The sequence below is a fragment of the Mustela putorius genome, unplaced genomic scaffold, assembly GCF_011764305.1.
Source record: "Mustela putorius furo isolate JIRA1106 unplaced genomic scaffold, ASM1176430v1.1 tig00003899_pilon_pilon_pilon, whole genome shotgun sequence".
In the NCBI taxonomy this organism is placed as follows: Eukaryota; Metazoa; Chordata; class Mammalia; order Carnivora; family Mustelidae; genus Mustela; species Mustela putorius.
This window is the reverse complement of record NW_025422048.1, coordinates 15,076,499-15,098,336: the sequence shown is the minus strand read 5'-3', so window position 1 is coordinate 15,098,336 and position 21,838 is coordinate 15,076,499. Positions and strand designations below refer to the sequence as shown.

Here is a 21,838-nt window from a genome sequence, read left to right as displayed (position 1 = left end):
TTGTCATTGTAACCACGTTAATTTCATAAAATGTTCCTACTCATCACAATAGGAAGAGGTCAAATCCATTAGATTATGAAGTGGACAGATTTTTTTTTTTTTTAAATGACCAAGGCTCTTTCAAAAAAAAGAGAGGGAGAGAGCAAGAGAGTGATTGTAATTGGATTTTTAAAAAGAAAGAGGTTTGGGGTAGGGTAAGATTTCTCTAATGGGGTACAAAATGCTAACCATGAAAGGAAAAGTTGATAAATTGAACTTCATTGAACTTATGAACTTCTTTCACCAAAAGACACAATCAAGGTAGTGAAAAGGCAAACCATAAACTGGGAGAAGATAATTGCAATGCTGATATCTGACAAAGGACTTTTATGCAGAGTATCTATCTATCTGTATTATATATATACTATATATTGTATATAATTGTGTAATTAATAATTATACAGTTATATAATATATAATAAATGTAATAAATTAATAATTATAATAATTTTATATAATAATATATATACTCTTACAAATGAAAAAGATAGACAATACAATTAAAAGTAGGCAAAGAATTTGAAAGAGACCTCACAAAAGAGGATATCCATGCTTAACCTTAATCCTTACCCAAATGGCTAATATCCATACGACAACGTTCTCAACATCATTACTCATCAGAGAAGTGTTAATGAAAAGCACAGTTATACTTCTATACACCTACCAGAATGGCTAAAATTAATAGTACTAACAAGAGCAAGTGCCAACAAGGGTGTGTAAAATGGCACAGATACTTCCAAAAGTTCTTTGGCAATACCTGCTGAAGATAAATACCTATCTATCTGTTGACCAGAAACTTCACTATTAGAGAGAAATAAGTGCATATATCCACCGGAAGATCTATACAAGAATATGCACAGCAGGGGCACCTGGGTCGCTCAGTCAGTTAAACATCTGCCTTCAGCTCAGATCATGATCCCAGGGTCCTGGGATCCAGGCCCGTGTCAGACTCCCTGTTCAGTGGAGAGAGTCTGCTTCTCCCTCTCCCTCTGCCCCTCACCCCTACTCATGCTCTCTCTCTCGCTCTCACTCTACTCTCTCTTTCAAATTAAATAAGTAAAAATCTTAAAAAAAAAAAAGAATATTCACATTAGCTTCATTTGTAGTGGCTACAAATTGAAAACAACCCCAATGCACATTAGCAGTTGACTAGATGAATAAATTGTGGTATACTCATAAAATGGAATACTTCACAGCAATAAAAAAGAATGGACTTCTGTACAACACGGAACGTAATATCCAAACTCTGAGGTGTATTGTTGAACAAAAGGAAGCAGAATCCAGAAAAAGCCGAGAGCATACTGCATGGTTCCATTTATATGAAGTTTTAAGTACAGGCCAAGCTAAGTCTAACAAAAGTTAGACTATTGATTACTTCTACCATGTGTGTTGAGTGCGGGGGGTGAGGGGAGGTTATCGAATGGGAGAAAGAATAAAGGAGCCTTCTGAAATTTGAAAATATTCCCTCTAGAGAAGATATTTGCAAATGACGTATCTGATAAAAGGTTGGTATTCAAAATATATATTTAAAAAATGGGGTGGGGTGCCTGGGTGGCTCAGTGGGTTAAGTCTCTGCCTTCTGCTCAGGTCATGATCTCAGGGTCCTGGGATCGAGCCCCACATCAGGCTCTCTGCTCTGCTCAACTTGCTTCCCCCCCTCTCTCTGCCTGCCTCTTTGTCTACTTGTGATCTCTTTCTTTTAAATAAATAAATGAAATCTTAAAAAAAAATGGGGCATCTGGCTGGTTCAGTCAGTGGAGCACGCAGCTCTTGATCTCAGGGTCGTGAGTTTAAGCTCCACGTTGGGAATAGAGATTACTTTAAAAAAAAGAAATAAACTTTTAAAACAATTCAACAGTTTAAAAATATATACAAAAAGTGATAAAACTCAACACCCCCCAAAAAACAGTAATCCAGTTAAAAATGGGCAGAAGAGGGGCACCTGGGTGGTTCAGTGGGTTGAAGCCTCTGCCTTCGGCTTGGGTTATGGTCTCAGGGTCCCGGGATCGAGCCCCACATTTGGCTCTCTGCTCAGCAGGGAGCCTGCTTCCCCCTCTCCCTCTGCCTGCCTCTCTGCCTGCTTGTGATCTCTCTCTTTCTCTGTCAAATAAATAAATAAAATATTTTTTAAAAAATGGGCAGAAGACATGAACAGACATTTCTCCGAAGAAGACATCCAGGGAACCAACAGACATCTGAAAAGATGCTCGACATCCCTCAGCATCAGGGAACTGCTAATCAAAACTACAGTGAGATTATTACCTCACACCTGTCAGAAGGACTAAAATCAACAACAGAAGAAACAACAAGTGGATCCAGCCCCAAGTCTGCTGAAGGCATAATAACACAATGGTGGTATCCAGGAAACTCCTTCCTTCCTTCTCCCCAAAAGACAAAAAGAAAAGGAAAAAGAAAAAAGGGTGCTGCTTAGCTCAGAGAGGCTACTATTATTACTGTTAGTGAAGGTCACGGTATTTAGGATACTTTGACTCTACCTGGAAAAAGGGTGGGGAGCTCGAAAAATCCATTACATGTAAGGTAAAATGAGTAAGTTAGTTTTTTTAAAGATTTTATTTATTTGTTTGTCAGACAGAGAGCGAGAGAGAGCACAAGCAGGGGCAGAGGCAGAGAGAGAAGCAGGCTCCCCGTGCAGCAGGGAGCCCAATACAGGACTTGATTCCAGGACCCTGGGATTATGACCCCAGCCGGAGGCAGACACTTAACACACTGAGCCACCCAGGAGTCTGTGAGCAAGTTAATTTTAATAGATACTACTTTTCTTTGATTTTTTAAAAAAAGATTTATTTATTTTAAAGACAGAGAAAGGGGGGGTGCAGAGGGAGAGAGAATCTCAAGCAGACTCCTGTGTGCAGAGCCTGATGCACGGCTCAATCTCATGACCCCAAGATCACCAGCTCAGCTGAAATCCACAGTTGGCTGCTTAACTTGAACCGACCGAGGCACGCAGGTGTCCCCAGGCGCTTCTTTTATTCTTTCCCTTCTCAGGCAGATAAGATGTGGCAATGCTTCATTAAAACCAGAGACCCTCCCTAACCAAACACTGTGCCTTTTCTTTTAGCAAACTCCGAAAAGATCATCCTTCCAAAATCCTGATCAACCTGTGCATGGCACTACTGATGTTAAACCTGACGTTTCTGGTCAATTCCTGGTCCTCATCATTTCAGAAAGCCGGACTCTGTGTCACAGCTGCAGTGGCCCTCCATTACTTCCTGCTCGTCTCTTTGACTTGGATGGGCCTAGAGGGGGTCCACATGTACTTGTCTCTCGTCAGAGTCTTCAACATATATGTCCCCAATTATATCCTTAAATTTTGTCTCGTTGGTTGGGGTAAGGATATCTGCTTGTCTGATGTCTCTATTTTAGGCCTGTGTTTATTTCTAATTCCGGCTTCCTGAGACACAGTATTCAGGACCAAATTCTGTTATTGTCATCAGTAAGGATGCTGCATCCTTATTCAGCATTCACAATACTTCCAAGAGAAGGATTTCATCATTATTCCCATCTCATGGTGAGGACACTGAGGTGCAGAGAGGTTAGGTAATTCACCAGTGTACACAGCTGGTATGCGGCAGAACTGGGATTTGAACCAGAGATTTGGCTCCATAGTTTGGACACATAACCTCTATGATGCAGCCATATTGTTGACGGGACAGGGAAAGGGCTTGGAATGTGCGGAGGGGTGCTGGGTCAAACACGCCCTGATTCCCACTACACCCCATGGTGGTCATTGTGGCTGTTCCCCGATAGAAGAAGCCAGGAAGGGAACCCAGCATGACAATTCCCTAATTTAAATGTTTCTTCATTGGTTTGCTGTCCTGTATTTCTGACACAGTCAGCTCAGTTCCTGACCCCCCTTTGCCTGTTCAAAATAGATATTGAGTTCAGAGTATGTGTTGGAGACACAGGAGGCGTATGTGAAGTGGGACACAGGATCCATGCGAAGATAGATTTTATCTTCCACTGCCTTTGTAAAGACAATAGCTTCCCAATTAGCTCCTCATCCTTTTAATGAGTTCATTAACATAGCACATGCTTTCACAGGATACACAGTCAGTGCTATTATCCATGCTAATGTGGGGAGCAGAGACAGGCAAATACTAAGCAGAGCATAATCTAAAGTTGTTTTAGCACACTTTGCAATCCATCAGAAACACGGAGCCCAAAGCAGTCAGCACACTCCGGTGCCTGGCAGCCCTCATCTCAAGTCAACCAGGAGATTGAAAAACCTTGCAGAAGAGGCTTCATGAATAATCCCCAAAGCAGATAACCCACACTGTAAAGGGGCTGGAAATCACACTCGGTCCTGGCTTTCCTTCCCCCTTGTCATCTCTCATCTGTGGTTTCCGTCTCAGTCCCCTCCTTCACTCGCTCCTCCGGTGGCGGGGTTCCCCAAGGCTCGCTTTTTTCTCTTGATCTCGTTCCACACACACTTTCCGGGGTGCAAGGAGCAGCAGCGAAGGCGAAGACTTGGAACCTGGAGGTGGGATAAACCTAGGGAGTGTCAAGGACACACCCAAGCCAAAGTCAAGGCCAAGGCCCGACCGCCTGGACCAGTCCAGATGTAACAAGCTGCTTTCAGATTCAGCTGATGGCTTTCTTATCCAGCTAACGGAAGAGTAGCTAAAGGCGCCAGCTCCCAGGTCCTTGTCCCCCACACTATAAAAGAGTGACACCAAAACAAAAGGGAGCAGATGGCTGCCACATGAGTTGAGGGATTCCCTGTAGCCAAAGAGCCAGTTATGAGCTGGAGCTCTGCACTTTTCTATTCTGCAGCTCTGTGCTGAGGGGGCGGGGTGCAAAGCCCCACACCTTCCCCGAACCTGGGAGGCACAAGAAACTGCCTCACGACAGCCTCTGGAGGAGATGGAGAGGCGAGTAGGGGACAGCCTCGGCACCTCCTCACACACCTGGAGTCTCTTCCAACTTGTGCGGGCTCACGGGCTTTCTGCCCAAGCTCAGGTCCCCTGCTAGTCCAGACTTTGCCTGCTCTGCCCATTGGGTACCTGTAAGGTCACCAGGGAGCCACTGCAGAGCTGTCCCGCTAAGGGGACTTTCGGAGCATTTAAATCTTAAACAAATGCAATCTTCTTATGTTTGAAGTTCTGTCTTCTTAATGCCAAAGCAACCTGTTGAAAAGTTTTTACTCCTGCATTTAAATCCCTGTCCAAGGCAGTTGATCGGTCCTCATTTTTTCTTTAATAACCAGTAGGGGATCTTTTTGTGCAGTAACCAGTTATGGATTGATCTGTTCATTACCAAAGGGTAAACACAGCTTGGGGACCACCTCACAACTCACACTGTAGATGTGAGGCTTCCCTCCATCCCCCCTTTCTGGCTTCCAACAGATTAAAAAAACCTTTTTTAACACTCAATGTTACATGAGTTTCAGGTGTGCGACATCGTGACTGGACAAGTCTACACGTTCTGCCATGCTCCCTGCAATCTGTCCCCATACAGCGCCATTCCAGATACCATTCGAGACATTCCCTAGGCTGTGCCTTCCATCCCTGTGACTTACTCATTCCATGACTGGAAGCCCACCCTCCCGCTCCCCTTCACCTGTGTTGCCCACCCCCAACCTCTCTCCTCCGGCAACCCTTAGTTTGTTCTTTCTATTTATGGGTCTGTCCCAGTTTTGTTTTGTTTGTTTGTTTGTTTTTTCAACAGGTACTTTTGTAAATATCTACATGACGCCAGGCACTGTGCTAACTGTGTGATATACAGATCAGGTGGGACTGTCCTGTCTCTCACAGAACAGGACAGTGGAGGATTTTTCAAGATGCTTGGCACTCTGGGATTCAGAACAGCCTTGCAAAGCATCTTACGAAATCCCTAAACCATGTGCAGGTATAATGCTCTTAGTTGAGGACAAATACATTGTTAGAAATGAAGAAATCATGTAAGTTTTGCAAATGTACACACAATTGGATTTTTAAATCCTGTGTCTACACTCACATCACGTTTGACCACTTTGACGGAACTGATTGCTTTATTATAGTCTGGCTGAACTGACTGGTCGTTAACTGGTCGATCTAGTCAAAATGTCAAACTAGTAACGAGTGTGGAAACAGCCCCCCTGTCAGAAAGCACTGAAGGCTGCAGCTGATTGTCTCTGCCCTTCCTCCAAGGTGACCTAGACAAAAAGATCCTGGGAACTAAGGGGCTTTATCGAAAAGGAGAAAAGAATTGGCAGCCCATCATCTGGGAAGAAATGCTTGATGCGAACCTTTCTTACGATGAACTAGATACTTCTATTGCCAAGTTGATTTTTTGGCACTTGAGCTATTTTTAATAACCAGTGGGCGTTGTATTGGAGCCTTTGGCATGCTGTTTAGTTTAGCAGATTGGAGCACTCCTAGAAATGTTTAACTTGGGAAAATTCACAAACATTTTGCAAACAATGGTATTTTGATGCCCGCACATCTGTGGCTCAATTAAACAGTGTCTTGGTGTATCAGGGCTCACCGTCAATGATCAGGACTTCTCCCACTTCCTAATGGGATGCCTTTGGCTTGCTTCCCCCTCTAGGAATCCCGGGGATCATGGTGGCGATAACATTATGTGTGAAAAAAGATCTGTATGGATCTCTGAGCTCAACGACTCCATTGTAAGTACCAGCATCTCAGGTGATGATGTGATCAGGGTCTCAGGGGCGGGGAGTGTTTCTGACCTGTGGCTTGGTCTTGACATTGGCTCGGGGTGGGGGGGGACACTCAGCCTCAGCCTTTTTTGGCTTAAACACAGTCACAGTCAAACTCATATAACGATTAGGTGACTGGCTCTGTGTGACCTTGGGCAACTTACTTTACCTCTTCCTTCCATTTCCTCCACTGGAAAATGGGGGACAATAATGTTTGCTGTCCATGTAGTGTGTAATTAAAATGACATCACATATATAAAATGTTCAGCATATGGCCTGTTCCACATGTTCTACATAACGGGCCGTGATTACAATTAGAAAGCTCACAGAACCCGGGAGGAGTTGTAGTGAGCACTGTAAGGAATAGGGAGACGGTTGGGAGACATTTTCCACCATCAACAACAGTCTCCCCGAAAGACTCCACTACCTTCCTTTGTAAATTGGCTCAGCCTTGTTTTCCTCTCTTCTTTTAATTTTTAAAAATATTTTATTTTACTTTTATTTGAGTACAGTTGACACACAATGTTACATTAGCTTCTGGTGTACAACTTAGTGTTTGGACAAGTTTATACATTATGCTGTGTTTGCCATCTTTTGTTTTCTTCTTTTGTTTCTTCTTTATCTTTCCAGAACCTTCTTTTATAGGTGCATAGCCAGTTATTATGTAGCCCTTTAGATAGCGTGCTTTCCTTTCATGCTTCTGATTGTTTTTTACTTACCCAGATCCATTCTCTTTATTGTTGCCTCTCAAGCTGGTTTTTTTAACTACAGATTTCCTCTCTCATCGGACTGCAATGAAATGTGGGAGGTCTCACCCCCCCAGACGCCTCCATCTTTTGTGTTGAGTTCCACCTGCCAGCAGGTGCTTTCTAATTATATGATTTCTTATTATCCTTCCTTTCTCTCTCTTTTCTCTTCCTTTCCTTCTCCTCTGGCCTTGCTCCTCGCTGTTCCGTGGCATAAAGGGCCCCCAGTGCCTACATATTGGTGATTCTTCTTCAAAGATCAAAAGCAAAAACAAAACCAGAACAAAACCAACTCCACTCCTCCTGAAAAGAGCCCTTTCATATGTGAATTGGTTAGTAAGAGGCAGAGTGCTCTAAGAGCTTTTTTTTTTCCTTTGGTAATTATATTTTGAAGAAGTAATACATGCACATGGTACAAAATTCAAACACACAAACGGGTAGAGGATGAAAAGTAAGCCCTTTTCCCAACCCCCAGCCACACTGTCTCTTTTCCTTGATGCAACTATTATTACCAACAATCAGATATGTATAGATATTCTCTTGGACACTCTGTTATCCAAATGGTAGATATACACTGTTCCATACTTAACAATATGTTTTAGGGATAATTCTCTAACCAAACATACACCAGCACTGTCCCTTTTTAAAATGTTTTCTATAGCCTCCGTTAAGGCTGAAGATGATATTCAGGGAACCCTAAATATTAAACTTTATTAGGGAAATTCAACGCTTTTTTTCCCTCACTCCCTCCCAACGTGTGCACAAACACACGCAAACTCACACATATGAACGTATCCACACCAGTGTGAACAGTACGATGGCAACGGATTTTCCTGGTTCTAAACAAGAGGTCTCAGCTAAGTTGACACAGAGTTCAATTGGCAACCTTGTCCCTGTTCAAAACTCAGAGGTAATGCCTCTAGTCATGGGAAATGTATCAGATGAGATATTTATTCATAGGAATCATCACTTATTTCTTCTTTAATAGAAATGGTAGAGCCATTAAGAGTCCAGTGGCCAGGGTTGCCTTTTGTCGTCCAAACCCGAGGATGTGGAGGGAGGTTTAAAATATACATCATTAACACTGATGATCTCTTCATTGTTTGACATAGCATTCAGGAAAGCCAGTCATTGCTCGTGTCCTTTTACTGTGATATTTATCATGCAAAACAGAATTCATCCTGCAAACAAAAGCTCAGGTGTAAGGTGGTGGGGTGGGATGGGGTGGGGGGCTGGGAAGAGCCATTTTGGAGGAAAATACATCACTTGTTTTTCTGCTGTTGAGGAACAAAAAAGCCTCCCAGGGAATTGGACTGAGAAGTGCCTGCATATCCTCTAGGATTTCTGGCACTGGAAAGAACCCTGGACTGGGGCTCAGGAGATTGGGGTTTGAGCCCCAACCTGCCCCCAGTGAGCGTGCGTGAACTCTTGTCAAGGCAGTCCCTCTCTCTAGTGCAGATGCTCTCAGGTGAACTAAAGCTGACAAGGTGATCTTCAGAGTCTCATTGAAAAGTACACATGTGTGTTTCTCTGCCTCACAATGGTCTTCTCTTCCTTGTCTCTTACAGTTGTTGGATTAAAGACGATTCTATCTTTTACACCTCAGTTGTGGCTTATTTTTGCCTCATATTTCTACTGAATCTCTCCATGTTCTGCACTGTCCTCGTTCAGCTGAATTCCATGAACTCCCAAAGCCGGAAGACTCGGCGGCAGACGATCCTGCATGACCTCAAAGGCACAATGAGCCTGACATTCTTACTTGGCCTCACCTGGGGGTTTGCTTTTTTTGCCTGGGGACCTGTAAGGATTTTGTTTTTGTATCTTTTTGCCATTTTCAACACGTTGCAAGGTAACTTCTTCTTCTTTGTCCTTTCCGTGGCTAGCCAGAGCTCCCCACCAAAGCTTTGCTGCTTTGGAAAAGATACTCCAAGAGGCTTCTGGTATCGATCAAGTGATAGACAGTCATTGGAAACATTACCCAGATGTTCGGACGTCATGAAATGAGCTCACTCTTACTTGGGGATATAGACAAGAGCCCAGAGAGCCAACTCAACTCCAGCTAGTTGGCAATGTTTATATCAAACACTGGCTGGTGATACTTTCTACAGTATTCCCAGTATTCTCTGAATACTGTAGAATACTGAACACTGCATACCAAAACCACATGGTTCTCGTAAGTGTTTGGGTCCACACTTGTGTTGATATTCTGAAGCACACGATCCCATCGAACACAATAATCACTGAACAGCAGACACATTAAACTGTTGACCCCCTAGACTCTGGCTACATCAGACATCCAAATATGGTGGGAAGGAGCCAGGTTAGGAAATTAAAGGAATGAAGATGAAGAGCAAAGAGCCGTGGGTCAAGGCAAGAGGCCAAGGTTCTAGTCTTGGGTTTTGCTCCAAACTGACCTTGAACAAGTCGCCACAGCTGGTTGAATTAGATGATCGTAAGCTAATGCCTCTATAGCTCTTTAATTTTATTCCCATTTTCTGCTGAAAGAAGGAAATGATAGTGATGTGGTAGGTGATTGCGTGGTAGGCCAAAGACGTCACGAGCAGTAAGAGTGAGGGGTCTGGTTAATACACCTCTGACTCACTGTTATGTTCATTTTAACCTGACTTTGCCTGTTACAAATCTTCAGGGGAAGAGGCATGCAGAATGATTTCCTGGGAGTGTTGGACTCTGCTCCATGCTCTTCTTGTCCTCAAATTTGGCCCAGTTCATTTAAACTACTAGGGCAGCTGGGAGGAGCTTGGGCAGTGCATTGAATGAGGGTCTCCCTGAGTGCTCCAAACTACTTATCCACTCACTGAACCCCTTTACCAGACTCCAGGCCATTGGTAGTCCATAAGATGTTCCAGCAATAGAAGAGTTCCATGGTCAAAGAATTTCAGGAAATGCAGCAAACTATATTCCCCCATTCTTAAAATGGCACCATCTATATTATCATGGTGAAAGTTCTGAGATCTTCTGCTCGAAAAAAAAAAAAAAGATTTGTTTTAACCAAACTTTTTTTTTTTAAGCCTCAGAGCACTTTGTCGTATCATTATTAACCCTTGCAGAACCTTGGGAAGTATGACTTGGTGTGTAGTTACTCTATGGCAGGCATTTGCAGGGAGATGGAGTGGCAATCTAGAATAAGGCACAACATTTGCTCTCATGTCTTTCGATTCAAGAAACCATCTCATTTTAGAGCAATGAAGTGTATCAGCCGAAATTTCTGTTCCACCAGATTCTTCCAAGCATGTTCCGATTGGAATGTAAAAAGGCACAGAAAGCCTGGGTATAGAACATATGCAGGAGTGGATTAGGAACCACATCCCTGGGGCAGATTTCTTCCTCAGCAGTATGTCTGCTCACTAATTCTGACGAGAAACACACTCACCCTATGCCAAGAGGGGCTAACGGGGAAGCTGCTGGAAAGAACAAGAGAGCAAAGCAGTTTAAGGCTTACAAAGGGAGGAGGAAGTCTAGTCAGTTTGGAGCAAAACCCAAGACTAAAACCAAAGCAAGGGCTCCATTCCTGAGGTAGAAAGGGAAAGTGGTTTCTAAGCAGAAAGCCTCCGTGGCTTCAAAGCAGAATCCAGTGGGGGATCTCCTGAGGACTAAACCCAAAGTCCCACAGATCCCGCATGGACAGAGCCCAGTTGTCTGTCTGTCAGATACGTTTTATGGCAACCAAGCACCAAGCGTTTCTGGTTCTCCTAGTCCTGCCTTACAAGATAGAAGGTGCCCTCCTCCAGAGGGTGGGTTTGCAGCGTCCTGAGTTTCAAGCTAAAGTTACCACACGCACGCACACACACGCACACACATACACGCACACACGCACGCACGCGCATGCGCCCTCTGAGCAAGCCTGCAACGGAACAAGTGAACGAATGAGCCATTTAAACGACAGGTGGCAAGTTTGCAGTTCTGGCTGAAGGGGGTTGCCCTGTGGTCAGGTGTGAAAAATGTGCACAGTGAGCCATTTCTGAAGAAGGGTTGCACAAATAAAAAGGCAGGTGACAAAAACCGGATATCTTCCCTCACGCCTGTGTGCTAGTGAGTAAGCAGATCAATCTGTTATTGGAAGGAAAAGGGAAGGCTGACAGGCAGAGAGGGAGAGCTGGGAGGCAGCTCATTGGAATTCATATAATAACCTTTAAGTCTGAGAACAAACTAAACTCCATGCAGGAAATCAGCATGGTAATACGTGCTTGTGGTCTCTGTTGCCCCTTGTTCCTGCTGAAGCTGGAGGAGTTTTACATGCTCCGAGACTGGGGTTTGCTCTCACCAGGTTGCTGCACCCCCTTCCAGGTGGCTGCTGCTCGGAAGGAGTGAGCGCTGCTCGACTCGGTTACACAGAGATAAAGCCCTCAGGGGAGTGAGTGAGACAGGTCATCCCATTTAGCCTCCAGACTGTTACCTCCCACCTGGAATCAGAGAGTCTCAGGGATGGGGCTGGGGACCCAAGGTCCTCCCAATCCAACTTCCCCTGGAGTGACAGAAAGTCACGTACCTCTACCTGGAACTTTCCAGATACGGAGAGCTCACTGTTCTGTAAAGCAGAGCATTCAGTTTCTCTCTTTGTCTAATGGAAAGATATTTGACATTTAACATAGTGTAAATTTAAGGGGTACAACATGTTGATTTGATACACTGATATATTGTAGTATGATTACCGCTGTAGCTTCCAATCTGCTCTGCATCTTATCCAGGTCCCCCTTTTCTGAGGGTAGAATGTGCAGTGCAGTGGTTAAGACCTTGGGCTCTGCAACCAGACTTCCTGCGTTTGGTCTTGAGGCTGCCATTTCAATATTAGCCTCGTGAGTCGGTCAGATTTACTAGATTTCCAGAACTCTGAGATCTCTCAACTAGAAAAATGACACTAGCAGCACAATGCCTATGACATAATCATTACTTAGTAAACACTAGCTTCGATTACCTAGTTTGTCCTCTTCATACCAGCCCTTCTACGTCTGTAGCTATAGCTACCATCTCTCCCCACCCCGTGTTCCCACTCCAAGTCTTCTCTATTCTTGAATACTTTGATTTGTCGTCATCATTTCAAAATGAAGTCTCCCAACCTGAATATTGTACTGGTAGGGAGAAAGGGCCAAGCTGGGTCAGGATGGCGGAATATTCTTACCTGCCTCAACCAACATTCTTGACTTCCACTGATGCCCTAGCTGAAGTGAGCTTTGGGGACATTTACTATTGACTCATGCTCAACTTGCAATGAGTTAGGACCACTCCAACCCATTATTAATCAGTTACTTCAGCACAACTGACCAGTGAGGAGGCAAGCTGAACCTTATATAGAGAACAAAGGGTTGCAAACTGCACTTGGGTCAAAAGAAAGATTTTGAGGCCAGAGAACATAATACGAAGGCTGCAGAAACTGAGAGTTTGTGTCTCGAGTGCCTTGGAGTTCAAGTCAACAAACATCTGTTGAGCTGCCACATAGTACTGGAGGCAAAGAGAGAAGTAATATAAGGATGAAAAGTCTTTACAGCTGGGTGAGGAGATGGGCAATACAGGGAGACTGTGGCCACATATAGCAACTCATAGAAGAAACAATGCTATGGGACCTCAGAGGTGGGAAAGATGAGTTTCAGTTTGAGGCACCTGGAAAGGCTTTGTTAATGGGAGATATTTCTGCCAATTCCACACCCAGACTATAGGAGATCCAATTTGCCCTTCAGAGCATTTACCATCAGGAAAATCTCAAGTCCTACTTTTTTTCTCCCAAGGCGGTATTTTAGAGAGAGGGGATGAGAAATGGCCAGGGCTGCTGATGGATGCCCTCAACCCCTCTCGATCCCACTTTCAGGACAAAATCAGGACTGGCAGTGGAAAATGAGGACACCAAATTTATGGCTTCTACGTGGTGTAACTGTGCCAAAGAGTGTGTGTATTAGTTATCTATTGCCATGTAACAAATTACTCCCAAAGTTTAGCAGCCTAAAACAACAGCACATATTACCATACCCGGTTACTGGGTTGGGAATTTAGGAGCAGCTTAGCTGGGTAGTTCTGGCTCAGGGACTCTTTTTTTTTTTTTTTTTTTTTAAGTGGGTTCCAGCAGAGCTTAATCTCATGACTCTGAGATCAAGACCTGAGCTGAGATCAAGAGTTGAGCACTTAACCAACTGTGTCACCCAGGTGCCCGTGGCTTGGGGACTCTTAGGAAATTGCAGTCAAGCTGTCAGCCAAGGATGTAGTCATGTGGAAATTTGACTGGTTCTGGAAAATCTGCTTCTAGGAAGCCTCACTCATATGACTGGGGACTGGAAGCCTCACTTCCTCACCATGTGGGCCTCTCCACAGGGCTGTAGAATGTCCTCACACTACAAAACTTAGGTTCCTTTGGAGGGAGTAATCAGAGATAGAAGCCACAATGTCTTTTATAAGCTTTTCTTGGAAGTGACATGGCATCACTTCTGCCATATTCTATTGATATGTTGTGGAAAGAGATGACACAAAGATACAAATGCCAGGATGTAAGGATCATTAAGAACTATTTTGGAGGTGGACTACCTTTGCAGGGCTGCTCTCTCGAGCTCTATGATTGACAGCAGCCCTGGGGGAAACACTGTGGTTGATAGAAAGTCTTGAAACAGACCTTCTTACCATCACTGCTTTTGACAGGGAAGTTAGAAAGATGAGCTCAGAAAGCCATAATGGCTCTGGGGTTCCTTAGGAGGACTGTTTATGGTGATAAGAGTAGATCTGGGTCTGGGTGTTGGTGACTGTTGGTGAAAGAAGCTGAAACAGACTGACCTTCTTCTTTTGACATAGGATTCCTCATTTTCGTGTTTTACTGCCTGATGAAGGAGAGTGTGCGGGAGCAGTGGCAGATACACCTCTGTTGTGGGTGGTTACGACTGGATAATTCTTCGGGTAAGATGCCACTTTGGGTAAGGTTTTGAATTTCACGGGTTTCCCACAACTGATCTGATTAACTTGACTCCTGACTTGAATTCATAGAGCACTGGCAACATGGAGGCTGTTTGCATGTCATGAACTTGATTTGTACTTTTGTTTTGAGATGAATGAAGTCAAGTGAAGAATGTGATTCAGCCATATTTTAACTTAGTGAAGCTTCTCTTTTGGCCCAGATTCTTGAATTGCTTGTCGTCACTGTTACCTCAATCTCAACTCAATTAAAAAGAATGTTGATTTAGTGCCCTACTATGTTTCAGGCCCTGGGTCACAGGGGCTTTCTGGCCTGTAGCCAATAGCGGGTTGAGTGGATGAGGGAACAAAGAGAGGCAGCAGAGGCAGGGAGAATCCTAGCTGAATGGAGCAGTGGCCCGTCCTACACAGTTAGAGATGTGGTGGACTCCGACGTTGTCTCTGAGATTATCTCCAGTCCAGGCAAATTGATTTTCTGTGTATCAGAGTCTCTTCCATTCAATTCAGACAACTTCTCTCAGCCTCAATGCAAAGCTCAGTCTGTTTTAGGGAAGGCAAGTGCTTGAACTTGAAGATTTTATAAATGGAACAGAGATCTCCCTCCTTTATCCTGGGCATGTCAGTAACCCACAGGTCTCTGTGCCAAACTCTAAGGAAAGGAGGCATCCTTGGTAAGTGAATTAGCTCTGGCTGTGTCATACATTACAATATAAATTTCCTTCTCACAACTTCATAGAGAAGCGGACCCCTTGAGGTACCTAGAACAGATACTTTCTGCATTGAGCTTCATATTTTTAACAAGATGATTGAGGTACAATTCATACATCATGCAATTTGCCCATGTTAAGTGTTGAATTTGATGTATTTTTTGGTTTTAACTTTTATGGTGTCATTTCAGATGGGGACAGCAGGTGCGGGCTACGAGTTGGGTATAAACAAGAGAGACTGAAGAAAACCTTCCAAGACAAATTGTTGACACCATCCTTCAAGTCAACTACCACAAGTTCTACCTTCAAACCTTTAGGCTCTGCGCAATGCATGCTTTCAGAAATCAGCTTCCCAAATGGTGAGGGGAAAACTATGCTGTCTACTCTTACATTCCAAAAATATCAAATTAATGTGAGGCGACATATGTGGTCTTGGGAGTTGGTTCCTCCTCAAAACTAAAAGCACGTGTGCACGTGTATACCTGGGCTCATTTCTGGCTGAGAAAGTGTGTATAGAAGCACCTAGTGAACTTGGTACATGCAAACCTGGTAGGTTATTCCACTGAAATGGGAGGGAAGAGACTAGAAGTCAAAACAAATTCATGTGTGATTCAAAACAATGGTCAGAGACTGTGAAAGCCAGAAGGAACAAACCTTAGACAATGTCCAGAGTGATGTCATTTTCCAGATGAGGAACCTTAAGCAGGGAAAGGAAAATGTCTTACAGATGCTTACTCACCATCAGCAGCAGAACTGGGGTCAGAACTCAGGTGACCTGGCTCTCCGGCTGGGGCACATTGCACGCCACCAAGAACACCTACTGAGCAGCACAACGTTCTTAGTTGCTCAGCTTCTTCCATAGGAAGAGAAATTTCTAGGTACAGAGACAGCTGTTGAGGTGGAGGTGGTTATTGGAAGGGAAAATGTAAGGAAAGGGTTGATCTTTTTTTAGAGATTTTATTTATTTGAGATAGAGATATCTATCTCTTATGATAGATATCTTATCCATAGAGATAAGAGATATATAGATAGATATAGATATTATATATTATATATAGATAAGAGATATATCTATAGAGATAAGATATTTATTTATTTGAGATAGAGATATCTATCTCTTATGAGATAGAGCTCATAAGAGAGCACAAGTAGAGAGGGAGAAGCAGACTGCCCATTGATGCAGGGCTCAATCCCAGGACCCTGGGATCATGACCTGAGCCAAAAGCAGACCCTTAACCTACTGAGCCACCCAGGCGTCCCAGGAAAGGTTTGATCTAAAAGCCTAAAGTAAAGAGAAAGGCAAAGGGAACAAGAACTTGAGAACTCAAGCTGATGTTGTGATGCCTCTGTTTGTGTACTGCCCTGGACAATGATGCTTACTTAAGGACCAAAGTTGATTCCAGTTCACACATACAGAACACCTCTGGTGGCCCGGCTGTAGCCATTCTTACACCTCAGTGCTGGTGGAACTGCTGCTTGTATTTTTCATTATATTGGCTCCACACAGCTGTTCTATTTCCAAGGTCTGCAGCCAATCTGAAATCAGCATGGTGGGTAAAAAATAAATAAATAAATAAATAAATAAAGCCACCAAGAGTCACCTGGCTGGCTCGGTTGGTAGAACATGCAACTCTTGATCGCGGGGTCATGAGTTCAAGCCCCACATTGGGTATAGAGATGACTTCAAAAATAAAAAAAATAATAAATAATAAAATCTTTAAAAAATAATAAGGCACCAAACTTGGAGTCAGAAGGCTTTGGTTCAACTCCCAGCTCTGTCACTAACTCTGTAACCTTGGGCACATCTCTCCCTTAGTGGGAGCTACATTCTTTCTACCTTCAACGTGAGGAGGCTAGGATGGACAGATAATCTCCAAAGTTCCTACCAGCTTCTGGACTGTGTGGGGCAACATTGTTTCCCAGTTTAGGCTGATTGTCTAGTGTACAGTCTCAGTCTCCTTCTCTGTATGGGAAAGTTGGTGCATATGGAAAGACTCTTTCCATGCCCCCAAGTGTTCATTACTCTGGCCAGCTAACTTGCAGATACATTCCGGTGCTCATATGGAGGCACTGGGGAGCCATAGCATATAATAGAGGGAAGAAGTTGTGGAAGCTGCTTAGTAGATAATAGTTGAGGCCGATAGGGAAATACCATTTTTGCAAAAGAGTTCATTGGCATTGGCTCTCTTGCTGTCCCTGGGGGATACTGTTTCATTATCAAATATATGGCTCAAATGTGCATGTCTTTCTTCAGGGGGGATGGCAGCCCCCTGTACCTAGAATTTTAGGTTTGTTTTTAATAACATGCCCAGCATTTTAGTGTTGTATCAAGTAACAGATCCAGAGAGCCAAGGGCCTGGGGTTGTGACCATGACACAGCTGGTGAGACAGGTAGTCTAGCCTCTTGGCCACAGGTTCCAAATCTGCAGTCTGGATGTGGCCCTCGGATGGTCAGAGCCAGCAGTTTCATTTCCATGAACACGGAGTAAAGACGTGCCTTCTGTAATTGCCCAAACAGTGCTGTCAAGATGAACGAATTTACCCTGGGTCCACATGAACTACCCAAGACAAGCCCCACAACCTTTACTTCCTTTCTATTCCTCTATTCACTCCTTCATTTGGTTAAAAAAAAAAAAAGTCTGTTACTTCTACTATCTGCGAAGTCCCCAGTGCAACAACTGAAAATGTTCTTTTTTTCTTTAACGCAGGTGACTTTGATGAAGATCCCTACTGTTTCTCTCCCTTGAGTTGTAAAGTTGTGCCCAATTATGTGGGAAGAATATTACCTGTGGAAGTCAAAACGAATTCCACTCACAAAGATTTCTTGAATAATTCCCAACAGAGATACCCACCTCCCCCTAGCCCCAGATTAGGGAAAATGTTGAGTTTGTGAAACCATCTGCTTCGACTTTGTATTCTAAGTATTATTTTGGAAGGCGCAGAATGAAATAGCGTTTCGTGGCTATTAAAGTCAGAATAATTCTCCTATTCATTGTTATAGCTGTTTCTTTCTTTTTCTAGGTAAGATTTGAGCGTATAGTCGTGGGATATTGGGGGACACATTTCCACAGCACTGGAGATTTTGTTTCAAAACACTAAGTGTCCCACCCTGAAAGAAAAGAATTAAGATCAGAGTCCTTAACTTCACTAGGAATGAAATAATTTCAGGCAGTCCCAGTTTTCGGATATTCAGTTGGCTTGACACCCACAGGGAAGTAGGAAGAGTCTCAAGGTCATACCTGTTGACATGTAACCACGTTTTGTGAAGATCATCATCCTTAGTGTGGCTGGACAGAGAGCTGGTTTCTGAGGAATGTAGCAGCAGGAGCTGTTTGAGGCTGGCGGTTCTCTTTTGGGAGGAAAGGACAAGCCAGGGTGACCAGGACAGTGCCGGGACAGAGGTGAACAAGAGTCACCCAGAGGCAACAGAGTGAGCGCTGATGATGACTTCTGCCTTCTTGTTGCTCTGTGGCTAAGCTCGATGCGATCGATGCGTGGCCTTCTTAATTCTCCCCCAGATATTGCTTCTAAGTCTTCCCAGCCAGGCTGGTTTCTCCCATATGGCCTAGGGTAGCAAGGAATAAAGAGATGAACACTTTGGAAGGACACACAAGCAACGGGTATCAGTGATTGCCTTCAGGAAGGGGAGCCGGGTATCTGGAGAGAAGGGAGAAGGACTTTTCACCCTCTTGATATTGTTTGAATATTGTATTGAGAAAATATATTGCTCTTTTCAGGCAATAAATGGGGGATCGGACCTTTCCAATGAGAAAGAAAGATAAACTCCTGCGATTCAATACCATAAATCAAGTCCCCCATCATCCTTGGGGACACGTATGATATAGTGGGCTGTAGAGACAGCAGAACTAGCTTCAAATCCCAGCTTTGTCACTCCTTCGAGTTGAAACCCAGGGAAATAAGAGTGATAGTACATTTGTTATAGAGACTCGAAGGCTACATATTTTCAAGCACAGTGAAACACAGTACATCTTCACCCTTTTCTCTTTATAACTCACACCCTCTTACCTCTCAACCCCTCGTGACCCACAGATGGTATTAAAATTACCACGTTGGATCCTGTAAGCAAGGGGTTTTTTGTGGGTCTTTATTTTTTCAAGCTTTCTCTCTTTTTTTTAAAATTTTATTTATTTATTTGATAGACAGAGATCACAAGTAGGCAGGGAGAAGGCAGGCAGAGAGAGAGGAGGAAGCAAGATCCCCGCTGAGCAGAGAGCCTGATGCGGGCCTCGATTCCAGGACCCTGGGATCATGACCTGAGCCGAAAGCAGCTGCTTAACCGACTGAGCCACCCAGGAGCCCCTGTACACAAGAGTTAATGCTGACCACTAAATGGACCAGAGCAGTAGTGCCAGTCCAGTCACTGGTATGAAGCTCCTAGACTCCCTTTTGCCCCCTCTACCACCTGAGGCAACATAAAAAAATGTAGGAAGGTCCTCAGGCCCCTGGATACCTGCCTCAGGGTCAGTCCCCTTGCCTATGAAATTTTGCTCTTGAGGTAATTCCGCAACCATTGTTCTCCATAGGTCCGCTTGTGTACTTTTGTTGTAGGGGAAGGTGAGTGCATGAGAGAGAGAGAGAGTGTTTGTGTGTGTGTGTGTGTGAGGACTACCACAGAATGAAGAAACTGTGTCTTGAATGTTGGAAAATGTCTTAGAACTGAAAATATTGTCACCTTCATTCAAAAAACAAATTTAGGAACAGGGCTTGTGTATAATTAACAAATATATATATATATATATATATATATATATATATATTCTGCAAATTCTTTGACTTGGGGGATCATTTTGGCTGTGAAAATGCCCATGCCTGTTCTGCTTCTGCTGGAGTAATGAATGTACATGCTGTCAAGAACAGAAATATTTTATAGTAAATATTATGATTCCTGTCATGACTCCTCCTACTAATTAGTAAAACATGGGTTTTCCACAAATGAGAAAACAATATGAAATTATAGGGAAAACAATGATTAAACATCTTTCAGGCACCCTTTGGTTTGCTCTTCCTGAGCCCCCCAAATGGCTGACACTTGTGTGAAGGCAGGCCCACATGATTATGGAAAAGAGGCTCTAGAACCTTGGTGCTGCTTTCAATCAACAATCTACCCCCAAGTATTTGTTGAGCGGTGACACGGAGAGAAAGATTCAGATCTGACATCTGTAGGTCACTGCATCCAACAGCTTACCGTCTTTACTTGGGGAGACCAGATACTCACACTAGAATAGTCAACGATCAAAGCAGCGAGGATATGGTGGAGTAGTGCTTCCCAGGCAGTAAATGATGTGCTTTTTAGTCCAGCTGAAGGTGGAGTATTCTAGGTTTGGAGGGTGGCATCTTTGGTAAAGCAGGATTTCATTTCTCAATACCACAGACCAATGTTGTGTATGAAGTACGAGTCAGAAAATTTACAAAGCCCCTTTGGAGCTTCAGGGCATGGGCTCTGTCTTCTGATTCTCTGTAGTGTCTTAGGCACCCTGGGGGAAAGCTTGAAAACACTGACCAGGACTACACTTTATCTGGACCAAGTTTGAGGACACTCCTGCCGAGCACCTGAATCTTTACCTGTTTTGTCAGAAGTCCCAAAGGTGACGGTGACCATCTGCAATGGTCTCCCTCCCCTGAACCCAGAAACATAAGAAGGGTGGTGGCTGGAAGGGTAAGAGGAGGTAAGGCTCATCTTTTTGACAGCTCAGGCCTATCGTTAAAACATGTCCTTCTGGTCCTGACCCTCAGCTATTTAAGGGACATGATGAGTCTGGAGCAATGGAGAAAAGACTTAGTTATATTTCTGTCGATTAGACGAAATAAATGAGATGGATTACATTCATTCTTATAATGTCTGGCACCTTGTAGGCCCTCCGTACATATTCATCATATGCATGGATGAATGAACAGTCTACAATACAGAATAAATGAAAACAATGGCTGACTTCCTTATCTAGGGATTCTTATCTTCGTGTTAAGTAAACCTATGTTACCCACTCATACATGAGCTTCATGGGAGCAGAATCCTTGTCTAGCTTGTCAGTTGCTCTACAGTCAGTGCCTGACACGCTGTTTCAGTCAAGGCTCTTTGGTGGCTGGTCTTTAAATTGACAATATTGTCACTTCTGGTTACCCAAGGGAAAGGGAACCGGTGGAATGGACTTGGGGAACTCAAATACTTTATGGGAAGTTTAAAGAATGGGGCTTAAAAAAAAGAGTTCTACAGATCAGGAACCATAGGGGTAGCTTCCTAGCCAGGACACATCTTGTAAGGGCATCAATTGTGGGAAAAATAAAGAGTAATTTCTTTTACCTCATGTTACCAGCTTAAGATTCAGAGTCTCACCAGACTGCCTGTGATCAACTGAGCTTGAATTCTGGGCTGTACTAAGTAGTCAGATGAGGGATATGTCAGAAGAAACCTTCAGGGAACCTTCTGGTTTTGATAGTGGTAGGACAGGAGCGTGGATTTACCATCCCACCAAGAACACCCACAGTGGGGGAGAAGTCATTCTGCAAAAAGAAATTAGGGTGCTGGGGGCGCCTGGGTGGCTCAGTGGGTTAAAGCCTCTGCCTTCAGCTCAGGTCATGATCTCAGGCTCCTGGGATCGAGCCCCACATCGGGTTCTCTGTTCAGTGGGGAGCCTGCTTCCTCCTCTCTCTCTGCCTGCCTCTCTGCTTACTTGTGATCTCTCTCTGTCAAATAAATAAATAAAATCTTTAAAAAAAATGTTTAAAAGAAATTAGGGTGCTGTTAAGAATGGACAAGTAGT

General features: G+C 43.8%; 1 protein-coding gene across 1 annotated transcript in view; it reads left to right on the top strand.

Annotated features, from left to right (window-relative positions):
- The window catches only part of ADGRG4 (adhesion G protein-coupled receptor G4), a 102,362-nt gene extending 84,369 nt beyond the window's left edge, over positions 1-17,993 (top strand). Inside the window, 6 exon segments of the mRNA XM_004773685.2 lie at positions 3,119-3,387; positions 6,589-6,667; positions 9,015-9,295; positions 14,236-14,337; positions 15,251-15,418; positions 17,768-17,993. Of these exon segments, the coding sequence (XP_004773742.1) occupies positions 3,119-3,387; positions 6,589-6,667; positions 9,015-9,295; positions 14,236-14,337; positions 15,251-15,418; positions 17,768-17,952 (1,084 nt within the window). The 3' untranslated portion in view covers positions 17,953-17,993.
- The last annotated feature ends 3,845 nt before the right edge of the window (positions 17,994-21,838 follow it).